Source organism: Trachymyrmex cornetzi, unplaced genomic scaffold, assembly GCF_001594075.2.
Source record: "Trachymyrmex cornetzi isolate Tcor2-1 unplaced genomic scaffold, Tcor1.1 scaffold179, whole genome shotgun sequence".
NCBI classification, from domain to species: Eukaryota; Metazoa; Arthropoda; class Insecta; order Hymenoptera; family Formicidae; genus Trachymyrmex; species Trachymyrmex cornetzi.
In genome coordinates, this window is record NW_017296407.1 from 43,987 (window position 1) to 58,610 (window position 14,624).

At 35.1% G+C, this 14,624-nt stretch overlaps 1 protein-coding gene across 1 annotated transcript; it reads right to left on the reverse strand.

Moving 5' to 3' along the window:
* Positions 1 to 2,166: 2,166 nt before the first annotated feature.
* LOC108759291 (acetylcholinesterase) lies at positions 2,167 to 13,969 on the reverse strand. The gene is made up of 8 exons (XM_018504649.1): positions 13,639 to 13,969; positions 10,846 to 11,207; positions 8,670 to 8,900; positions 6,806 to 7,097; positions 4,217 to 4,852; positions 3,528 to 3,689; positions 2,628 to 2,803; positions 2,167 to 2,242 (listed from the first exon to the last, which is right to left on the reverse strand). Coding segments are annotated over exons 1-8 (2,085 nt in total). The 5' UTR covers positions 13,863 to 13,969; the 3' UTR covers positions 2,167 to 2,240.
* Between the last annotated feature and the right edge of the window lie 655 nt (positions 13,970 to 14,624).

A 14,624-nucleotide genomic window follows, 5' to 3' on the forward strand; every position in this document is an offset into this window, starting at 1 on the left:
CGCACCCGCCGAGATGATAACGTTCTCGTGGTGTGTAAGAAGATGAACACGAATGAACTTGAACGAATTCTTATCGTCGAAAGTCCGCACCCTGTTTTCATCTGCTTTGTAATGAAGCTATTGCATAATGGCGAACAACTTAATACGTGCTTTGGTGATTTCTTATCGAAACTACGCGCGCAAAATTTAAGATTATATTACGGAGAATTAAGATTTATTGTAGACGTTTTTTTTGTATTTAATGAAACTTATTTATAATAATCAAATTTAAAAAACTGGTATTGAAGATTTTTTTCTTTACTATTATTAATATCTAGAATTTTCTTTTTTTTCACGTTTTCATCAATAAAACATAATTTAGAATGCAAAATTTAGAATTTAAAATTTATAATTATATTATTTATGGAAAATTAAGATTTATTGTAGACGTACGTTTTTTATATTTAATGAAATTTATTTATAATAATCAAATTAAAAATTTCGGCATTAAAGATTTTTTTTTTTTACTATTAATATTTAGAATTTTCTTTCTTTTTTACGTTTTCATCAATAAAGCATAACGGCGAACAATTTAATATATGCTTTGCATCATCTCGCTTTTCGTTAAAAGTATTTTAATTGTAAATATTTGTTATAAGAATTTTGTTACAATACAAAGAACGAAAAAAATTCGACAATTAATCGCAAAGAAAGAGTGGACTACGAAGGATAAGACATCTCACAAGACATCCTCGCGAGATCTCCCGTCATCGAAGCCGCGCTCGCGTCCGCCGCGGCCCTAACTGGGACACTTGGCGAAGCGCACTTGATAGCAGTTCTGAATAAATGATGTAAACTCGAGTATCGGCGTTAGAGTATTGCCTCGTACAATAGCACTTTCCCTCCAAGCTGCGAGCCAAGATACGACGTTTCATCGATGTCTCATGATCATCAAATCGCGGTGCGTTTCACGTTCGGTGAATTTTCTTTGCTTTCCCTTTTTCCTCCCTTATTTTTCCCTCAAAGAAAATTGCGTTTTTAATTTACTTTATTCATTATAGTCAGATTATTTTATGTATGACAGCTTTTGTGATATGGCGCTCGAGAGCCCTGCGAAGAGATGAGAGGCTCGCTCCGAAGTTGTTCGTCACGCCGGAGAACGATCTCTCCGAGTCGGTCCCCGACCGTTGCGAGAACAATCAAACGTACTTGGCGCTCAACAGGTGTCACACACAAGACAATTCGCGCGGTAAGTAACGCGTCGAGGACCTCGGCGGTTCGATGAATCGCGACCCTCGTTTCCGTTAGCGTGTACGAGTAACGTCGCCTATGCAATCATTGATCATCCGGTCTGGGAGATGATTGCCAGCTGCTGTTCGCAGAAGACGCAATTATTACGCAACTGCGTGACGATTACATTATGTTAGTTGCACCTATAGGGTTGCCAGATGACCGGGATTTCTAGGGAAGTCCCGGAATTTTTTCGGCTAATCCCGTGTTTAGTAATTGAAGTTTTCTACCCTGGAAGTGGATAATTTTAACGAAATTTCAAGATTCCTCTAATATTTTTGGACCATTTCTTCGATCGCAATCATTGATCGCAACTCTTATATTAAAGATTTATACGAAATTATGTCATACACACATGAATGCGTCCACAGCATTGTATTGTGCCTTATGTGTTCTGGAATTACTATATAGAGTTGTCATAAATTCCTCATCCTACACTGAAAGAAAAGATTGGCTGTTGCAGCAAATTAGATGGTAAAATATGGCATAGCATTTTTAATTGGCTGCTGCAACCAATTAAAAACGTTATGCTATATTCAGGCAATCTTTTCTTTCAATGTAAAATCCATAACTTTTCCCCGATTTCTAGACAAAATTTCATTAATTTGATTTTTCCTGATGTTTTCAATATGAATTGATGTTATCAATTTTGAAATTTTTTTCTATTTTCATTCTGATTGGGAAACCATCAAATATGTATTTTGTTGAGAGAGCAATTTTAACAATATAAGTTACTATTAATATTACTAACCGCTTTGATTTAATTGTTAAGTTGGTAGTATACTAAAACTGCGTAGGTGTGATGTACGTGTATTAAATAATAAATATCTTTAAAGCCAAGAATTTTAATTTTCCAGAAAATTTTGCAAACTTCCCTGATTTTCATGACTGTTTTCAATTTCCCTGAAATTTTCTCGATTTTCTTAATTTCCAATTTTGCAGCATTCCTGATTGATGTGAGCCAGATCAGCTTCTATTTATAATTAATTTAAAAATATTTATACAAAAGAACCATATTTTTAAATATAAATTTTAATTAGGCATAAATCTGTATTTATTACTTTAGTAGATGAGTTAAAACGCTATCATAAAAAAATTATCAGTGTACTATAAATGATTTATGTGGGGCTTCTAACTGATATTAACTGATTTGACTCAAATACTTCAATAAATCCATGTTTCAACCATCGCCTCAGATATATCCCGGAAATGTTGATATTAGATTTAGTAACCCTAGATGCATCGCGTGTTTCTAGATTCTCAAGAACCGATTGTTTGATCGCATTGCCTTGTTTTCCGAGGGTGGTCGGTTCATCTACCACGCGAGGAGAGAGAACTGGTCTCGATGGGATACTTACACGTGGCGCCGAGCAGCTGCGGCAGATACTTTTTCCAGAAAGTGCACTGCCTCACCCTGGGACCGCTGCCGATCTCTGTGCTGTTGATGTCCAAGGTCAGGTACTCTTTATTGACGGCGGTGTGCGACGGCCAGTAAGCCAGGGACAGCTCGCCGCTCTCGTCGATGTTCGGATCTCTGACCGATCATACAAATCAGATATCGTCTAAATATATTGTCGTCTCGACGCGGTACCAAAATATCTTCAAGTAAGGAGATTTCAAGGTATTTTTAAAGTAATTTATACGGACTGACGATGGCGAATTAATTTAAATCAAACTCTACCCTTTTTTAATTTCTAGTTAAATTTTGCATGCACCAAAAAAAGAGCCAGATTGCAAACGAAGGATTAAGTAGATTAAAGGCAAAAACTTCATTATTTTTAAAATTTAAAATTGCAATATTGTCACATTTATATTTATAAATATTTCTGTCTTCAAGTTAAAATAATAATATTTTTTTGCGAAAAAATAAAACATAAAAATATTTTTATAGTTGATGAGCATGAATTAATTCGTATTTTTCCGAGTAAAAAATATTTGTTCATATTTTATTTCCATCATTTCTACACCAATAAAAAAGGCGAACATCAATATATGTATTTTGTGTCGCGAACACTAGAACATTTTCTATTTCAAAAATTATAACATAAATATACATATACAACGTGTATTACTTTATATTTAATTATATTTGAAATTGAAATATAATTTTCTGAAATTATTTATGTATATATTGTCTCAAATTATATAATCGCTAAAAAGCCTTTTATGTAATACGTACAATTTTCGCAATTTTTTTAAAAATTAGAGAAGATAATAGTACGTGTAAAAAAAAAGTTTAAATTAACCACGCATCTTACCCCGTTTTTGCGAAGTTCGCCCAGTATCTCATCATTCTTTTCGAGAGCTGTACCTCCTCGTGCGTGTAACCTTTGGACGGGTCCAGCGGTTCCCCGAAGATGTAGCTTATCTCATCGGCGTGCATGACTCCGGTCCATCGCGGCCATGGATTGTTCCTAGATCTGTGTAAATCGTCTTTTTTTTTAAATCCTATATAACTTAGGAATTATAAATGGATCTATTATGTTAATTGTCTCCTTTTTTAATGTATCACTCCCTAATTCAAAAGTGATACAGTTTGAAAATTAAGTTTCACAGAAAAGAAGAAAAAAACTATTTTTCAATTTGATGGAAAATTATTAACTAATCAAGTAATATCTCGGCAATATCGAAATAATAATATAAACTGTAAGGATACTTCAAACAAATTAAAACAAAAGGAGGCTATGAGATTAAATTTTATAAATTCATCATATTTTTATTCAGTAAGTCAATTATTTAAATCTTACAACATCGAACGTTGTAAGATTTAAATTACTGAGTTAATGTGACTTATTATAAACTTCTGCGCACTTCTTACTCCTATAGCTCCCCTTCCCCTGTTTTAACTAGTTTGTAAAAATATTGTATATTTCAAATCCTTAGAGGAGAGCCAGAGAACTTCCTTAACAATATAGAGATTTCAAAAATTAAATTGATCTTTCTTTACCTGTGCTTGTAATAGTACATGTAGACAGTGTGGCCGGTGTCGGCGTATCGGCCGGCGAATTCGTTGACGTTGCAAGTGAACTGGTAGTCACCGACGATTTTATCAAGGGCGTCGCGATTCGCGTGCGGATCCTCCGGATGCAGCCAGTCGCTGTACTCGTAGATGATGGCGTGACGGCCAATTTGATTTACGTAGGGATTCAGCTCGGACACGGCGCTGATGAACTGATCGCGCGTCACCTTCACGTCCTCGGCGCCGTCAATGCGAAACAGCTCCGTCAGATAGTAGATGATGAAGTAGAAGCCCTCCTCAGTGTTGGAGCCCATGAGGATGTTGGTCTTCTTGAAGGACGTCGTGGCGAGCGAACGTTGGGGCGTCTCGTCGAGGAACGCGCCGTCAATCACCGGCACGAACGGGAACTCGCAGATCCCGAGGGTGCCCCATTCGTTCTTCACCAGCTCCTCCGCATCCTTTGTCAACAAACAGTCGATCGCCTCACGCAGATTGTGGCGATCATGCGGGCAACCCACTGCTTCGGCCAGCCGGATGCCACGCACGATCGATTCGTCGCGCGAGATTATCGCCCATGGTGCGGTTGCTGAGCCCGATTGCATGATGGCTTGATTGAACAAGTGCCTGGAATAGGAATCGCAGGTTCCTTCCTTTAATGAAACAGATTTTTTATTTCCTCCACCTTCTAATGTACCTACATACTCTCTAAAACTTTTAGAGTGAACTGTCACTCTAAAAGCGTGAAATCTCTTTAAAGATTGAAAATTAAGCCACTCTTTTTCAAGACTGGCTCAATTTTCACTCTTTAGAGTAAGATTCTACTTCAAAGAATTTAGAGAGTAGATATTAAATTGAAATACTGCTGCGTTGATAGAAAAATGACACAACTTAAAATTAGCAATTTTTCAGTAGAATATTTTTTTTATTTTTTACAGAATGAGAACGTTTCAATTAAGATAGTAAATATAACTCACATATTATAAACATATTACACATATTATAAACTTTAACATTAGGACCGCCAACAATATCTCATTAGAACCGTTGTCTTCTACTAATTTGATAATTTCTTATATATTTATTTTCGATTAATAACGATTTATTTTGATATTATTTACATTATATTCACTTTTCAATATTCTGTACTGTATATTTAATATAAAAAAGAAGAAATTTTTTAAGATTAGCGGAGTCAAAATTCTAGCGTTAAATCATAATGTACTGTTTAAAATTAACACTAAGTTTTCAAAATTCGAACACTGCACGGAGAAAATTTTATATTAAAAGTTTGTATACAATTTTAAATTACACTTTACTATGTCTTGTATTTTCGATGGACCATCACAACATGATTCCGACATAACTTTTACTGTGGTAATATTAATCACATAAATAAAGTAATTTTTGTTAAAAGCCAGTGCTTAAGCCATATTCTAACATGAAAACAGTTAATTTCTACTATGGTACGAAAACAAAATTTGCTAGGTATATATTTTTTATTTATCTTTACAATACTAATTTTTATTCAACCAGTTTTGATTTTGTAATAAAAAATTTTTACTACGAAAAAGTGTAAAAATTACGTTGAATTATTATTAAAAAAAATAGCTATATTATTTAAACTTATAATTGTCATGATAGTCCGCAGCTTCTACAACATTATAGTAATTTTAAATATAAAATTTTCTCCGTGTACACATTCTAAGATCATGTAAATTTCATCCCTTATCAGAATTGTGAGTTGTGACACTTCCATATAAGAAATGTGTTGACAAATTTATCATTCTTCTATAATATATTAATCGCTTTTTAGATCGATTTCTTTTTATTATCTCAAAAACATTAGTTTTTTATTTATGTAATTTCTTTATCGACGCAGAGAGAATGGCATTAAAACTTGCATTTTTATATGCATGTGTATCTTAAATAAATATAAATATAAATATTATATACGCAATATTATATAAATAAATATATGAATAAAATATATAAGTAAAAAATATTTGTATATATTACTCTTTATGTTACATATAACTAATGTATAACATACATGTATATATATTTTTACGTTATTGTATACATATAATCATATATTTAAATATATTTATCCAAAAGATCTTTTTTTATTCCCCTTTACTGACGACTTGTCTACTTTTTAACCCGAGTAGTAACCTGGTTTGTTTTACGTAAACGATCACCTGGGGTGTTTTTACACTCCATTTAATATCTATTATTAACAACATATTGCATATTATTGATTGTTTTCTTATTTATTAGCATTTGAGAATATTATAGATACAAATTTAATCACAATTTTGTAAAAGAATGTAAGTGTAAACCAAATATTAAGCGGAATAAGCACAAAAAAACAAAGATTTTAATTAATAGAACACTATTTTTATTACGCTTGTTTTCGATGGAATTACGTATTTAAAATTTTATAAAGAATAGATATTAAAAAAGAAAACAAATATGTTAGATAATGCCCGTATAATACAATATTTTACAACAATTCACATATTCTCGCGGCTAAGGCATATAAATACTCCAGGTGACTATTGCCGGATTAAAACTGACCTGGACAGCGGAGACAGGAGGTGCAAGGAGACGGAGACCGCGCCCGCGCTCTCGCCGAAGAGCGTCACGTTCTCGGGATTGCCGCCGAACGCGGCGATGTTGTCGCGTACCCATTGCAGGGCCATCATCTGATCGAAGAGCCCAGCGTTACCGGGCACGTCGGACGTGCCGAAGTACAGGAAGCCAAGACTAGCCACGCGATATTGCATCGACACCACGATTACGTTCTCCTCCGATACCAGGGTCTTGTGGTCATATACATCGAGGGTGGCTGAGCCGGAGTAGAAGCCACCTGAAAAAGGGTCGCAGAAATCCTTGGGTTTCGCGGCCGCACAGTGGCGCCGGCATGTATAAACAATATTTGTTTTTGCAACTGTCTTCCTTGTGATCTTTTGAACTCAAAATCTTAAGTATCAAAAAGTATGGAATTGTTTTCTCATAATTATCATTATTATTAAATGTGTGTAACATATAATTGTTATTTATTATTTTATCTATAATCAGTAATAAAATTTTTTATTTGTATTTATATAATGAATATTTAATTGTACAAATGTATATTTATGTATAAAGAATTTCTTTTATTCATATACATTCTATTTTATCTTCGTGATATGTTATGTTAGAGTTTCAAAGAGAGTTCCCGAAATCACCGATCACTCGAATTGAGTAAAGTTTTGTGATATAATAATTCTTATGTAATAACTTCTGAAGGAGAATTAAAGCTACAACTACTTGGATTAGAATAAGAAGACCTTCAATGAAAAGATAGTACCACTTGGATTTTACTTTTGGTAAAATAGCTCTTTTTTCAAAGAGTGCGTACTCTTAGCGTCTTTTTAACCTTCTTTTAAAAACGTAAGATTGTACAGCATAATTTACAGGAATTCTCTCACGTATTGAGGTATCGGTGTCGACACGTACGTAATTTCACCATTTGATACTCTCTAATAGTGCAATTTATTCGGTGATTTTTTTCTTCTAGTGTGCGTGAGGTCGCGCGTCACAGCTAAAAATATCCCTAATTGGAGAACGTTCGGAAATTAAATTTTATTTTGCTACGTAAGCCGCTGACAGAGGCATCAATCAGGCCGCAACAAGCGTATGGTGACAGGGCAATAAAAGAATCACAGATTTATAACTGGCATAAACGGCAGCATAATGCCCCGCTGACATCATTCAGAGCGTGACGATGGAGAAGAAAAAGATTCGACAAAATGGCTTTCAGGAGCGCTTCCGATTTTGCAACTGTTGAAAAAAACGCAAAGTCGCGTGAGGAACGTAAAGGTCGCAATGTCTTATCAAGATTGCCACAAAACTGGAAATCAGGGAAATCGGGGAATCGTCAAGAAAATTGAAAACAGTAAGGGAAATCAGGGGAAAGTCACGAAATTTTTCAAAATTTTTTGGAAAATAAAAATTTTTGGCTTTAAAGAAACATAATATACACATCTCACACCCTATACTTTTTGGATAGTACCAATTTAAGACAATTAAATATGCAAGCAATATTAGTAATATTAATAATAATTTACAATGCTATTATATGTTAAGTTGATCTCTCAACAAAATATTTAGTGTCTTCCAAATCAGAACGAAAGTACAAAAAATTTCAAAATATCATTGAAAGTCGTGGAAAATTATGAAATTTTGTTTGAAAATCAGAGAAAAATCATAGAATTTTAGGATGAGGAATTTGTGACAACGCTTCTCATGTTTTTTAGAAATAAAATGATTTCGGGAACTTTTTGAAGTTACTCCCCTACTCCTACGTGAGGAACAGAGATTTTATCAGCAAAATCGCGTTTAGATCGTACGCTCGAGGATGAATCGAGATGATGGATTCTCATCACTAGGAACTCACCACCGAATATCCATACCATGACAGCAGCGTTCCTAGGCCTGGGCCGGGGCACCACCACATTCGCGTACAGGCAGTCCTCGCTCAATGGCGTATTTGGGTTCCACATGGTGGCGCCGGGGAAGTCACCGAACACCGTATCCAGGATCTGCACGCAGCTGTTCGGCAGGGTGGTCGCGTTCAGCACGCCCGACCAGCGCTCGGCCGGCCGCGGATGGCGAAACCTCAGCGGGCCTGTGAATTGGAAATTCGCCAGTGAAAGCTTTCTCGAAATTAACCCTGGAGAACACAGCATTATTATCTACATTGGAAAATAGATCTTGATTTAAATGGAATTCTAGTAGATTCAACCAGAAAGGTACAAACCAGATACATTAGGGATTCATATGTACAAATTATATAAAATGTTATATAAAACAGTTCAATAAGATATTATATATTGTTAAATATGTATATTTAACAATATAAATTTAAATGTATTGTTATTTAAATGTAAATGTTTAAATGAAAATGTTCTTATTTTATTTTTTAATTATTTAAAAACATATCTCTCTACTCTCTCCTGGGAAAAATTTTTTTATATATAATTATATAAAATTATATATAAAATATGTCTATTTATATATATTATATAGTATAATTATATAATATAAAACATTTTTCCCGGGCTTCTTATTGAAATAATTTTTTGTTTTGATTCTAAAGTGCCGTCAAACTTTTTGTATTACTTTTAAATCATGAAAAAATTTATACCTTTTTCGTAATTTTTTTATTTCGTCAAAAAATATGTATTTATGATACGTCCTTAAATCTATCAATCTCTACGTTGTAGTCAAGATAGTCAGAAATTAAAATATGATAATGATCAGAATTCTCTGATTCGTATAATCATAATTTGTCGTGTTTGTACTTCTTGTTAGTATAACAAAAACACTTTTCTCAGTGTAATTCACGAACAAGGCCTCCTTTCTTTAAATTATCATAGATCGAGCTCTCAAGTTCCAAGCAAATTTGAAAGATATCAATTTTCCTCCAAGATTACGCAATCGAAGTTGAACGAAACTTCTTTCATCCTACATCTTTCATTCGTTTTATCACGAAGAATACTCGCTCTCTTGACTACATTCTAAGCCTAAGCCGATCACGACTGCGAGTACAATTCTTGGTACGAGAGAGCGCTATTTTCCTTCGCTTGTCCCCGCTTCATTTGCGAGACCATAGACTAATATGATAGATTGCGCATTCAAATGTGACAGCTGAAGACAACACATGAAGGACAGAAATATGCGTGATCTGTCCGTCATACATTTGATACATTGCACAATTGAACGACAAAAGTGTCTCATCAACTATTATCTTCCCTCACTAATCCCAGATAACACAAAATATTCTATGAATATTCTAATAAAACACAAATATTCTTAATGTTGGAATATTTATATTGAATGTTCTATGAATATACATAGAATATTTTATTTAAAAAATTCATATTCACATAATATAAAAAAAATTCACAGAATGTTCCTCATAATATATTCGTAGAGTTAATGAACTGTACATGAGCAGTGTGCTAGCCTTATCTTGCGGACCAGATTAGCTCAAACGTATATAAAAATACTCAAAGAGACTAAAAACCAAAATAATGTTAATTTAATTTTATATTAACTGATTATTATCTGAATTTATATAATTTTTTAATCATTTAGTCAATATGATATTATTTTGATTTTCTCGTTCTTCTGATATTTTATAGAACGTTATATAAAATATTCTATAAATATTCATAGAACGTTTATAATTGTGCCATTCAAATGTACTATGAACGTATTAATATTTAACAGTGTTTTTGGTACATTTATAGGAATTTTGTTAATAAATAGGATATTAATAGAATGTTTGTGTGCTATTTGGGAACATTCCCAAACATTCTATGACGTCAAATAACGTCTTAATAATATCTTATGGTGCGTTCCGTATCGCGCATGATGTGCATGATGCATCCATTGTCCTTGTTTAACGTTTGGTGAGCAACAAGGATAAACGATACATTATGCGCATCATGCGAGAAACGGAACGTACCCTTAGTAACGTCTTTAACGTCAACAAGACGTCATCTTGCTATTTGGATTGTCCTCACGTTTCCATTAAAGTCTCTAATATAAATTTGCGCGAAACTCACCGACGGGTTTTTGGGCGTAGGGTATGCCGAACCAGGCGTCGACGCTCTTGCCGGTTGTCGCGACCATGGTTTTGCCGCGGACCATGCCTTTCCTGGTGCGGACCACCAGCGGATCGTCGGAGTGGCCGACGAGGGCGGCCGGTCGTGGGAGCTCCTCGCTCGACCTGGAACTCCTGGCGTCCTCGTGCGACGTCTCCTGCGCGGCGTGCAGCTCGTGCTCGTGATGCCTGCTCCGATGGGACGGCGAGCCGAGGCAAGGATCCGGCTGCAGGACGAGGAGCAGGAACAGGCTCAGTACCAGCAGGGCCTCCAGTCTGCCGGTCCGCCAGGAACTTGAGTTTCTCGACATCGTGCCTGCTCGGCTGCAAAAAGAAATAAAAATCGCACGCATTTCGCGCATCATTTATCGTGCACGCGGAGAGGGAGAGGATCTACAAATACCATACGCTCTCAATTTCTTGCAGTCAAATCTCACTCCGAGAAAGTGAAAATACAACCACCCTTTATTTCTTGAAAAAGAATGACAATTTTCACTCTTTTTAGAGTGAATTTTCACGTTTTTTGTTGATATTTCACTCCTTTTGGAGTGAATTTTCGCTTCAAAGAAAATTTACTCCAAAAGCAATGAAAATTGTCACTTTTTTTCAAAAAGTGAAATATTCTCACTTTTTTTCAAGGGTGATTGTATTTTCACTCTCTTGGAGTGACATTTCACTGCAAGAAATTTAGAGTGTACGAATTTACAATAACAATCGATAAAAATGAAATTAAATTAAATTAAAATTAAATATCTACGTGTGTTCGTGATACATGTCTCCTTCTCTCTGTCAATGTGTTTCCTTCGCAAAACTATTATAATTATTTTTCGTTTAGAACAAATTAAATGTAATTTTAGACTGTTTATAATTTGCGCCGGAATTTAAAATAGAATTCTATTTATAATTTTGTATGCCATACAATATGAAAAACGTTTGAACAGAATCAGAGAACCTTCACATGAATAAAATATGCTTTAAAATGTACACATGTATATCAAAATGCATGGTATATAAAATTATAAATAGAATTCTATCTTGAAATCTCACGTGAATTATAGATCGCCTAAAATGGACTTTGTGTATATGTATACAGCGTGAATGAAAAATGAACAAATTATTTGGTATAAAATGTTTAAAAAGCGGTTATTCGAGAGAGCCGAGCCACGTGTAGCCTTCAATTACTCCTGTCTATACACCACGAGGCACAGTGTCGAAAATGTTGCGACGGAGAATTGGAAAGGGTTAATAATCACCGAAAACTTGTTCTTTATCTGGCAGATGATAAATTCGGTTTCTAAACGCCGGGACGTTTCGCTACTCGCGCAATAACCATCGTATAATTTATACAGCATTTGTAAAACGATGCTGGACGGGATGCGTTTGCGAATAACAAATGGCTGTTTCGGGTACGCTATTGGTAAATACATTAGCATAAAGTACACAGGTGATACGTCGCCCGTGAGAATAAATCTGGTACAACTGCATTTCGCGGAAGATGCATTCGCTGCGGTAGGAAAGACTAGAGATCCTCAAGTAAGAGATGGCATCGTTTAAATAACTTGTGATTGATCAGTCATATTTTTTAGGACCTGTTCAAGATAGAATAAGATGCGTGGATATTTCATTCTGTTTTATGCGCGATCTATTTCATTTTTTCTTAAGCAAATCCTGAAAAATATAACGGACTAAACGTATGGTGTCCATCTTACTTGAGAATCTCTACCCAGGAAAAAGACTATTCTTAAATCAATCATAATATGCTCATATATAAGCAAAAATATTATAATCTTGCTTTGTGTTGTATTACTTTGCACTGAAGACTTGCTCGATCAAAAATCTTATATAAATACAAATTCAATCAAATCAAGACTAAAATCTTTGAAACAAGATCACAATATTTTTGCTTATATATGATCATATTACGATTGATATAGAATCCCATACAGCACAGAATTTGCAGTAATATTGCTGCAAAATCTCTGTACTATTGCTGCAACATGCAATGTAATGTTGCAGCAGTGTTCTGCAACTTTTGTGCAATTTTGTGCTGTAGAGGAATAGTCTTTTTTCTGTGTAGGAAAGGCCTCACATTCGAGCATCAAAAACATGGACGCGTCTTATAAAAACGTAACAATTGGACGGGATAAGACTTATTTTCAACTTTACTTTGTGCCCTGCACACGTAAGCATACCTGTGATATGAAAAATGCTCCAGCGATGGTGTATAACGTATGTCGCGAACGCATTAATTTCGAAGGGGATCCACCGCGGAGGAAAAATAAACTCCACCGAGATCCGTCGCGTGTGATTTAAGAGAAACAACCAGAGATGTGTTGATTTCCGAAAGATTTCCCGTCGAGCATCCTTCTTTTCTGAATAACCCGCTCGTCCTAGAAAATTGTCCTCTGCCATGGCGCAAAATTACCCCCGCAGGGACAAAGTAACCCTATCTGACCGTAATTCAAGCCGCGGTTTCCAGCGCATCCGAGAGAGAAACCGCGTTGGTAATTGAGATTATTTGAGTTAACTAAGCTAATTTAATTAATAGCACGTTATTTACGTCGAATTATTAGCCATGGGTTAGAGCAACGTTTAATTATTTAAATTGATCAGTTTTGAATTAATTTCACTGAGAGGAAGGGAACGAAAACATGATTTTTAGAATTCAGAAAATACTGAAATAGCACCTCCAAAGAATATTTCATATATAACAACATTTCAATAATAATATATTGAGTAGATACGTTAATCTTACTTTTCTCGCGAATAAAAATGCACCGATGATTTTGTTTCTCGGAGAAATGCAGACAGAAATGTTGGGATGATTATTGGACGAGTGAATGAAATTTTGGCGTCATTAGGTAGGAACGGCTGTTGCAAATGATTTATCTCGTTAAAATTTTTAATGATATTTTCGTTCTGTACATGCTTGTCTTTCTCTTTCTCTCTATTCCCTCGCTTCTTCCGCCAAGCATTCATGATACTTCATAATAAGGTCGTTATATAACTGACAGACAGACGACAAGTGTCCTCGCTTGTCGTTTAAATCTTTTGGCATAATTTTGCAAATTGGAAGAACATTGAATTTCTACAGCCATCTCTTTTGTCCGCAGTTACACATTCCAAATTTCTCTTAAATGCTATTCACAACGTCGGATTCATTGCTCGAGAATTCACGCGATAATAGAAATATTCTCCCACGGCTGATAATTTTGCACGCCCATCCTCAGGAACTAAATATTATAACCCCATACACGTTCACACACGTGTGAATACAGGTCTAAAAACTTTGTGCGCGACACGTTGATATTCTCGATAATAGAGAGTCGGGAATATATAGGGCGTCTCGAGAGATTACAGATTAAAGGATTTTGTTTTTAACGTAGGGTCTTTAATGTCATCGAACGCGTGACTTCGATAATGGTGGATGGTTCAAAGTTACCCCGTACACAACGTGAAGCTTTTTTTTAGCTCACGTTTTACACTGCAGCAACGTCGCAATCCTGCAAATTGCAGGGGCATTACAGAACCATGCAAATGAAAAATTCTGACAAGGTTACAGCAATATTGGAAGTTTGCAGGATATTAAAAATAGAATGAGATTCCATAATGCCTTCTCCCCTACATATTGAATCTGATACCCCGGATTTCAGGCTGCGACAAAGAAGATGGCGGAGAGTATATAAAAATTACGCGATTAATCGTCGATTTCGATTTCGAAACGAGAGATCGAGTGATGTA